This window comes from Contarinia nasturtii, unplaced genomic scaffold, assembly GCF_009176525.2.
Source record: "Contarinia nasturtii isolate CC-2019 unplaced genomic scaffold, AAFC_CNas_1.1 Cnas_scaffold_993, whole genome shotgun sequence".
NCBI classification, from domain to species: Eukaryota; Metazoa; Arthropoda; class Insecta; order Diptera; family Cecidomyiidae; genus Contarinia; species Contarinia nasturtii.
Window position 1 is genome coordinate 167202 of NW_022198340.1, and position 10915 is coordinate 178116.

Sequence of the window (10915 nt, forward strand, 5' to 3'; positions counted from 1 at the left end):
TCGCGATCAAAGTGGAATTGCCTCAAAGACATAATTAAAAATCATGAAAATTGGAAAGGACATTTTACCATGAAAAGGATAAAAATCTGTGCAGTTTTTTTTTCACTCACTAATTTAAAACATTGCACGCAGTCAGATAATTTTCTCATTTAAATTCCGAAATGCATTTGCCATGATGGCTCATTTTCAGTTTTTTAATTGTTTACAGCATTTGATTTCCAAAAATACACGAACATTTACATTATTTTGTCTTTAGTCAAACATTTGTAATAAAACAAAAATATTTTCAAATGAAATCTTAAATTCCGTTGAATGCACATTTGTGGTAGGTTTTTTTCTCTGCTAAGAATCTTGTTGCGGTAAGCTTGAAACTGCTCGTGAATCAAAAACAAAATCTTCGATATTGGAACAATTAGTGACTTTTGCGAGTGCATGAGCTGATCGATTGTGATTCAATCCTACCGCCGATACCCTAAACGAAATGTTTCAATATTAATTTTAAATTCAATTCTCTATCAATTTGTCATTGTATACCATATTTTATTTTCGTCTCTGTAATATTCAACTTTGTTAATGGTTGTAAGGCCGTCAAAACCTCCGACTACATAAATTGCATCATCAATCACTTCGATGCCGAAATTACTACGCGGACAAAGCATATCGGATATGGGCGACCAATAAAATATGTTCGGATCATATGCTTCGCATGAACTCATGCGAGTTATACCGTTATATCCGCCAATTGCAAAGATCTTTCCTTTGTATGCTACGCATTTTAGGCCCGATCGCGCGCTTGTCATCTCGGGAAGATTTGACCACTCATTTGTTTCAGGATTGTATACTTCGCAACAGTTTAGGCATCCGATGCCATCGAAACCACCTGCAAATTTTAAAAAAGATTTCAAAGTGTCAGCAAATTGACAATTATGTCCAATACAAACCAATAATATAAATTTTGCCATCAAGTTCACATGCATCAGCGTCTGATCTACGCTTTTCCATGTTCGACAACAGTGTCCACTGATTCGTTTCCGGACAATAAACCTCAGTTGTGGTAAGACGATTATGCCCATCATGACCACCCATTGCATAAACTTTTCCATTTAAAGTACACACACTGACATAACACCTTCGATAGTGCATTGGCGCAATCTTTAAATGCAGAAGAAAAAATTAAAATCATTTCAAAAAGTTCATATAAATTCATTAACTTCTGTCCAATCTTTTGTCTCCAGATTAAATACGCTGCATCTGTTATGGTATACATTGCCGCTAAAGCCCCCAATGCAATAGATGTTATAACCAATAACGGACTAAATAAATATAAGAATTAAAATGAATAAAATCTCATTCAAAAAAGTCTTAACTTGTCGTACCGTGCTAAGATATGCGCGCGGTCCTAATGGGTCTTTATAATAGAATTCCAGCCAACGATCCGCTCTAATGTCATATGTTTCAAATAAATCGCAAGCAGTTCCATTGAACCAACCGCCTGTAATGACGACTATTAGTAGTGTTCAAAAAAAAGAAGTGTTTGATGTTATACATGCCCAGTGCAAATAGTAAATCGTTTGGTAGTCGGGGCACAAGCATTGATAAATCATTATCACGTATACGGTGCCAATCTACCTGATCCATATCCGACACGAATCTGTATGCCGTGTGTATAATTGGTTCTGCCTCTGGACATAATCGCACGTATTTGTTATTCAACACCCGCTGCTCAAAGTACTGTAAAATTGATGATTGGAAATGAAAAATTTCACAAACGAAAATGTAGATATAATGACGTCTTACAGCTTTGTTCATTAGTCCAAGTCGAATACATGCTAATAATTGCGGCACATATTGTGGGCGATTTTTTTCATCAAATTCAATCCACCGCAGGCATAGCTCCCAAATTGGTTCCTCAGTTTTTGTATTTAGTGCATCGTCTTTGAGTATGTCCACAAGGTCTTCGACGGATAGATTCAAAACCACGTCATTTGATTGGAAAATTTCGATGAAATTACGCAAAATGTATTCACGAATTGAACGCTCGATTTCGTGTTTGTACAACCACTTTCTACAAACGGAAAACATTTGTAAATCAATAAACGGAAATTGCAGTTCAACTTGAAATAATTAAAAATTCACCTCGTCATTAACAATAAATGTATCGCATTCTCCAAATTCAAAATACTTCTAATGAATTCAGTACATCGATCAATTAACAACGAATAACAAAAATAATCAGCTGTCGTCAATAATTCCCACAAATTTGTTTCGTTAATGTCACAGTCTAGCGTGTACGCAAAATCAATTACAGTTTCCATTATATGTGTTCGAATGTGTCTGATGTGGTAATTGCGCTGTTGTTCTGCATTCAAGGGTGACATGAATAATTTGCTAAAAATAGAAAATGGCAAAATGCATGAAAAATTTTGGATTTTTTTTCGATAAATTATAAATTTGTCTTCTGTTCGAATGTTTATTGGAATTGTTGGCTGTCATAATCTTTGCCATAATAGGGTTCTATTCCCTAATTTGTGCTAAACTCACTAAAAGAATTCGGTGGCATTAGATAATATAATGCGATGAATGGGAATAGAACCGCCGTCGTCTAGCAAAATGTTTGCATCACAATAAATGTTCGATTTTCGTAGCTCGTTCAATTCGCATGTGCTTATCATGCAATTATTGATGATATTGTTACTATGTAATTTTGTTTGTTTTGCAATGTCCATGCCGTAATAAATCTATTTAATTAAAACTCGCAATTTTTCTTCTCTATCTCCTTTTTGTGTGCGTCACAAACAAATTTTTGTACTCGAATAAAATATTTATGACATTTTTTCCGTGTGCTACTTTGATTTGTGAAGCAAACGAACTATGTTTTTTTCTTTCACGCTTCTAAAAAATCGGCTGTATTCGATTAACTGGCATTTTAATTTATAGCTAATTTATGTTGTTAATAATAATATTGGTCGTGTGCAATGTGATCGCATAGATTTGTTCGCAATAAATCTAATGCTGTATATAAAAAATGGTATGTGCTGAAATTTTTTTTGCGTAATACTTCATGAATAATCCATAGATTTGTCAATGCGTGTGTAGATAAGCGAGAAAGGGGGACGATTATTTGGTAGATCAGAACAACCAAATGCAATGCATTTCAGATGAAATAATCTGTATTGTGGATTGCCAGCGGCGCAAATGCAATAAACTAAGTAACAATTGCATCGAATGTGAATCGGGAAAAATGTTTACGAAACGGGAACCAAAATGTTTGAATGTCGACGATTCCGTCGTTTGAATAATGACCGCGAATAAATACCGAGTGCAACGAATGTGACGTCGCTAGTAACAACCGACTCCAACAATAAATTGAGATTTATTCACATTCATATTTTACTATTTCATTAAATGTTTGCGAATAGAAGTGTGCTCGAAGAAGTTGATTCATTTGCCTAGTATCTCATATCGATCGCAGCGATGCTGATTCGTCCATTATTATTATTATTCGTCTCTTTTTTTACTGTTCTCTCTGCAGTAGGATGTGAAATGCCATCAGTTTTGATTGCACATTCTTTAAACGACGCACATTTTTCACGGTGAATAAAGACTTTAAGCAATAGATACACGGTTGCGGTACAGATGCAAAGAGATTTACATGCATTTTTGATATATGATGCAGGAGGTAATTTTATAAATGCCATATTTTATAAATGTATGCAGAAAATAAGATATGGATGGTATGTTGGTGTAGGTGTTTATCGTTACCATTTAACATTGTGCTACTGAAATGTCCCACTTCAATCGTATCATATGTGCCTTTCATACGGAGAAAGTATTGGAATTGCACAAAGAAAAAATGAGAAAAGAAGTAGGAAGAGCCGCCTTTGGAAATTAAGCTATTGACTACTTGTGTATTAACAAGTAGTAACATTCTATATTAGACTGTAAGGACAACTTGATGTTTGTTCCCTACTTCTTGTTACATCCTTCAGATCTATTTACATTACGAAATGTTGATGCGAGTGCAATACATTCGTTTTATTAAACCAAAATATTATAAATAATTAAGTCGATGTGTAATAAAAGTGGGGTTTGCACTTGCAAGAAGTTCTGCTGTATACATGTATATTAAACTGGGATGGAAATTCAGCTTGATTTATCTCACCAAGATGAATGTTGATTGCGCCTGAAGTGAATTTTTCTAATTTAGTGATTTATTTGAATTAAAATAATTTATTCGAATTAATGCACCTTTTCGAATTTCATTCGGACAGCACTTCAGTCAATAATTCGACAAGTGAGCACGCAGTAAGATGCGGCTTTAAGTTTTGGATTAAGTCAGATTTACGATTCTCAATTAATTTGCGTCCGGTGATTAAGATTTTAGTGTGTTTTAAAACTGGAAAAACTTTGCTCATTTCCGTGGTTCTTTTGCGCGGCATTTAATTTCATTTTATAAACACATTTTCAACATCCGCGTTCAGCTTGAAATTTCTATTTAACGATTCGAATTTTGCACTGTGTCGGCGTTAGTTTATTTCGAAAATAAGTTTATCCAAACCTCAATTAATGGCTTTAAGTTATAAGTACGCCACATAAAAATTAATAAGGGCCAACGAAACATTCGCTCAAATCCAACAGAAGTACTCAATAGTTGGAAATTCGTTGCGCAAAAACCAAAAAACAAGAGAAAAAGAGAGAGGAATACAGCGAAAAGAGAGCGAATTTAATTGGCCCAATACATATGATGATTCAAAGGATGTTGCTTATCGATCGGATTTGTAATCCAAAAAGCAGACAAATTGAAAAGTATTTGCGCCGTATATGATGACTGTGTCATTTAGCTAATGGTAAAAATAAACTTCATTTATATCTGAACGAATGTTTCAATCTAATCAATAGCTGGCTAATGGTAAATAATAATCCACGAAAGTTGCAACATTGCATATTAAATAATCGACATTCACAAAATTATTAAACTGTCAAACGAAAGAAACTTCGTTAATGGAGTTTTCTTTTATATGTATTTCAATTTGTAAATATAATGTTTCACCTAAGCAAGCGTTGTTGCCGTCAATTTCTTTCATTCATTTGTATTATTGTTAATTTGATCTGTGCATAGTTTGTTTGTTTTCTTCTTTTTTTCCGTTGATAAATCCTACTTTGGCAATACTTAAAGTAGCGAAATTGCCATTCGCTTGAAAGCATCCGTAAATCCCAACTTATTCGACAAAATAAGATGGAATCGTGTCTGATCAATCCGTAAAACTTTTGTATTCCAATTGAACGAGATATACAAATAGAAAGCACATACTCGTCGTCAATCACATCGTGCAAAAGCAGACGCAATGCGTATGTTGTAAGTAAGATAATATTGCAGTCGAAGAAGAAAAAAAATATCAGGCGCGAACATCGATAAATACAAAAACAATTAAATACGAAAATCCTATTAAATGTTTTCGGATATTGTGTTGTTGATGCTGCTTTCTAAATAAGCCAGATTCGTCCTTCATTGCGTTCGCCACATTTCCAATTTCGAGAGCTCATATCGGTTTTTGTGAATCACAACAGTCGTTTTTTTGCGGTTAAATCCTCTTCGATACATATAGTATATAAAAGATGCCTTTGAAGCCTTGTTCAAGGTCGTTCGCTGTGAACCGAACACTCACGTCAATTCGGCACAATAATCGCTTTAAGTTTGAGGCAATCGGATCGTATCACATGTGAGTGTCGTATTTTTTTCTTTTGCTTTCTTTCACTCTCGATTTACTTTTGATAATTTCAATTCAGACCTTTGATTGTGCTTCTAAATGGTCATTATAAGCACAGCTTGAGATGGCATCGATTCAAGACTTTTTTATGTGGAATACTTTCGGCTTTCGATGAAAATGCTTTTTTGGTAAGAATGCTGATTCCAAACAGTCGAATAAGATAATATAGAAATCAAATCCAAGTGAAGCAAAGAAAATAAGCACAACGCCTGCACAGTTTTTTGATCAAGGGGGTCAAATTGACTTTGGTATCGAGGGGGAGGGTTATTTATATGAAAAAACTAAAATAACAATTTTGCATGAAAGAAACAAGTAAAAATGCGTGTAGGCGAGCGAAGCGATCCGAAATTTTGCAAGTTTCACTTCAAAATCAGTGTATTTTTGCTATGTATATTTATATTACAAATCTGAGAAAAAATTCTCAAAGAAGGTCAACCCGGTAAATCTCCTAAAATTTTACCCGGGGGTAAATTTTGAAAAATTTGCCTCAGGGGGTCAAACCGGAAAACCCCCCTGGCTGAAAACAACTCAATATAATTTCTGGAAAAAACTCGTAAAAAGCATATGTTTTTCTCATTTTTTGCTTACTATACAACTTTTGCATAGAAAGATTCGTTTTTTTTTTCGTTCCAAAGTATACCTTGTTAAATAACAAGTAAAACCATCATTATAATATGATGGGTGATGACGTCAATATAATTCGTGGGAGGAGCTGAGTTGTCTGTTTTATTAAACTACTGCACAAGTTTGCTAATCATCTTCTATTTAAACGACATTGAGACTGACAGATGGCCAAATTCGTTTTGCTGCAACCTAATCGAAAATGACTAGAGGGTATAGTCTTATACACTATTGTAATAAATATGTGTCAAATCATAGATGAATACGAATTTTTTTCGGTTATTTTGAAGTGAAAAAAAAATTTCATCAAAATTTTATTAGCGCCGTGGGAATTGATTCAAAACAAATGTTCTTGAATAAAATGCGTGATTTATTTTTATGTTTCTAGTCTACTTTCAAGTTTTGCGCATTTTTCAGTTGTTACCTCTACAGAAAAGAAATGCCAGCGTAAAATAGAAACGAATCAGAAAACAAAAGGTTGTTTTTCGTTTTAGTTTGATAGTCATATCTATTCAAATTGGTCTCTGATGACACTCTCTTTCTCTCTTTCTTTCTTTACTTCTCCCTATCTCGATGTCGTTGAAAAAAGAGTGAACGAAAAAGGGAGAAGAAAATTAGCTTAACAAAAATAAGATAAAAGACAATTACGTTTGAGACGAACGATATAGCGGCAGATTTTTATTGCAGCAGATGGGTAAAACCATATGAAATAGCCAATAATAAAATTCGAAATGACAAATGAAATCAAGTATCAAAAATGTCATGCGAAATAAATGAGATTGGGATTTTGAGAATAGACCGAAATTCATTGGATGCTAATCAAGGCATGTGAATGTTTCGGTGGGGGGCAGTCAGATAGTGTTGAACCATTAATAATGTTTGCATGCGACCAAAGATTAGATAAAAATCGCCAAACACATAAAATTATTTCGATCAACCAGAGAGCCACGTCGATGTCAAAGTGCCAAAAATGGGATTATATTGGAATGGCGGTAGTAATAATAATGATATGATACAATTTGATTTCTTCTCCATGTTCATACAAAAGGGTAGCGAAATTGCCAACGAATTTTTTTGATATTATTATTCTAATAACACTTTTGGTGACGTAATACATGCATTATAAATATGATTGTGTGAATTTAGCACCATTTTTCCTCGGTGTAAATTACTCTCATAAAACAAATGAAATAAACTTTTATTTATCATTGTCGGCGTTTTCATTTTCTCTTCTTTGGCCTCGGTTGTGTGTGTGTGACTATTCTTGGAAAATATTACTATTACTATGTATGTCGGGGAAGAAATAATAATAATGCGATTTTCCTTCATCCTAAGCTAATATGTGTGTATTCTGTGAAGCGTTCGCTTTTTTTCTCATTTTATATCGCGCTGCTGCGTCTTTATGTTTTCCAATTTGATCTCATTCATCTTCGTTTTGATATTTGTTTTGCTCTGCTATATATATTTTTTTTGTTCTCCGCCATTGACGGTTTTTACTCCGGCTTTCTTCTAGCGCATTGTACGTGCCTTGCGTTTACAATGGTGGCAATCTGTCGGTTGTCTTTTATATATATTGTGCATTGCAAATAACAAAGTGTATCAAAAATGAAGGGAGTTGCGAGAAAAAAATGAAACGAAATTCGTAGAATGCCAGGCAAAACGCTGTCTTATGCATCACCCATGTGTGACAAGGGCAAATACATACAACACACATCACACACACAGGGATACACTTCATACGCGCTTGAAGGAACAAAAAAAAGTAACGTGATATGTAATATCTAATATATGATACGAATAGCACAAGTTTGGAATATGTAATTTCAGTTGAAATAACCATCCAAAATAAAGAATAAATTCGTGAACGAGTGCAAAAAAGGAAAAGAATGCGAAACATTTGAAATGGTTAAATTAGGTTGCTTGCACAAAAAATAAATAGTCGAAACAACTATGAGGGACGAAGGGTGAATACATTTAAAATGAGAGAAGAAAAAAACGGCAGTATAATCCAAGCGTAATTTTAAGTAAAAGAAAAATGTAAGTATTCAGGTGGTGTTGGTATATTCACCTTGATTGCTTTCTTCGCATTTTCGACCCAAAAATATTCATATCTCGCAAATATAATGCACAATCGTGCAAATGCAAATTCAAAGAGATATTTGTCGTCTGACAATTCAAATAAAAACACGAAAGACAATATCAAGAATCAAAACACGTATCAACATCGAAAACCAAAACTCGAATGACTGGCTCGTTGCCATTTTCAACACTCGCACATGCCATTGATGAAATAAACGAGAGAAAAAAAGGCACAGTACACCAAGCGCGCTTACTTATTGCTCAACCCATTCGGCGTATATTGTCATCGATTCAAAATAGTATCGAATTTCTTCGTTCAAGTGGCGACAATAAAACTGTTCGTTCACCTTTATCTCTCTTATTCGCTCTTACTCTTTGCATTTTGCCACATATGAAATGACAGCAACTGTGTGTATCCATAACTTTGATTTTCAAATTCAATATTTACACAATCAATTAATTATTTATTGTCGTTCCAAATCAGAAAACGTGATTTTCCGAGAGTATATACATATTGATTTATGCACAATTGCACATTTTAAAGGTGTCGATATTCTATCGAAAACTCTGTACTACTCCACCATATGCATAAATTATTATTTAACTCTGGCTATTTATTGCGGGCTTTGTAATTTTGTCAGCCATATATTCCAGTTTATAGATTGTTATAAATGATATTTAATTGGTGATTTTAGATATGTTGTATTTTCTGAGCAACATTCACACTTGGAAGTGACAACCAACGAGTAAATAACACAAGTTATCGAGGCAAATTCTTGGCACATGTTCTTTCTCATTGTGTGTATGAATGGTTTTTTTTTTCAGCGTTGTCGTCCCAGTTAAAATTCAACAAACCTATCTATTTATGAACAATTTATAGCGTTCATAGTTTTGAATACAACAAATCAATAAATTTGTGGAATTTTCAAATGTTCACGACACAAAAGCTTCAACGACCACTTTTTTTTACACATATGTGTGCCTACAAATTACTCGACATATTTCGCAATAGCGTATCGCAGAATTATTATATCGAATGCATTTGAATGACACAATAATTTTTAGTCAGAAAATCGGTTTGGTGTTTTACGAGCATTTTGTGGCCGAAATGGAATCGAACAAATATTCGAACGAAATTGTTAGACATTTGGGAAGGATTGTTGGTGTGATGTAAAATATTTGTGATTCCGTTCGAAAACAACTTAGAATCCATAAAATTCATTTGCATTAATCATCGCATTACAAAATGACGGAAATATAAATTTTATGCGGTATCGCCAAATTTCGGGTGAATCAATTTGTAATCCTTTACATTTCCGCCACCGGCTTTTCACATGATATGGAGGCTTCGGGTTTGACAACAGTATCCAAACTATTTCTCGTCCTTTACAGTCGTATTCATGCTGTAAGCAATCCGTTTGGTTACACCACAATGCAATGCAAATCAATCACACCGAACGAATTATGTGCCGTGTATGTGTGTGTTTGTGCATTTATTTGTTGGTGATTTTGGTGTTCAAAGTTCATGTTATTTCAATGATGATGCAGTGAGGCGCAAAACGGTGATTTATTATGTGGCCCACTGTGGGTGTGGGTTTCGATTGTGCATTTGACATGTCTTTTCAAATGCAACGCGCTCAATTTTGATATAAAAAAAAAACTAAAGCGAGACTACTCAAATGCGCGCGCGTACCATTTTGCGTGTCAGTGCTTCTCGGCCTCAAGTAGATGGAAATTTTCGTATTCGATTGCCATTTAAATGGGTTGTGACAAGCGATTGCATGTGCAGCATAGAAAATATCGCAAAAATAAATTTCCAAAACGTGTGCAATGGTGTGTGTGCATTTATAAAAGGCTCGACAATTAGTTTTGGAGAATAAACGACTGTCAATCATATAACGCTTGTTGTGTTTGCTTTGTAAAATTGACAAGCACGAAGTTGACTGAACTGTAATTGGCGGACATTTTAAATCGATCGATGTAACTGCTACTGATTTTGATTAAATCCTCATTTAAAATGACCCACTTTTATTCTTTATGCGGATGAAATTATTATCGATGCCAATATTGCGATATACAAAATTTATAATTATTCCCGTGAAATTTATACATACGATTTTCACGTGATTGTTGTTGTTGCTGCGGTGAATACACAACGGAATTTATGAACCTCTTTCTCGGTTATGCAATCAAAACTGGTTGTTATATTTTTTGTATGTTGTTGTTTCGAAGCGGTGGCATAGCAAATTGGAAATAACAATTAAAATTTTGGCATATTTTAAATGATGTGGAAAATTTTATAATTAATATTTCTTGTTTTTAACTGCATTTATCTCTCATTTTGACCTTTGGCGAACAAAATTTATGTGGTGCAGCAAATAATTTGGAAACGATTTCGATATTTTATCGCGTGATTTACTAATTTTGTTGAATTCATTTAATGCATG

At 34.1% G+C, this 10915-nt stretch overlaps 1 protein-coding gene across 1 annotated transcript; it reads right to left on the minus strand.

Moving 5' to 3' along the window:
- Positions 1–211: 211 nt before the first annotated feature.
- LOC116343386 (kelch-like protein 10) lies at positions 212–2799 on the minus strand. Its single transcript, XM_031771411.1, has 9 exons — positions 2542–2799; positions 2137–2388; positions 1798–2065; positions 1551–1731; positions 1377–1492; positions 1212–1313; positions 942–1152; positions 535–880; positions 212–472 (listed from the first exon to the last, which is right to left on the minus strand). Exons 1-9 carry the CDS (start codon positions 2724–2726, stop codon positions 343–345), a joined length of 1791 nt encoding a protein of 596 aa, XP_031627271.1. The 5' UTR covers positions 2727–2799; the 3' UTR covers positions 212–342.
- Positions 2800–10915: the final 8116 nt, after the last annotated feature.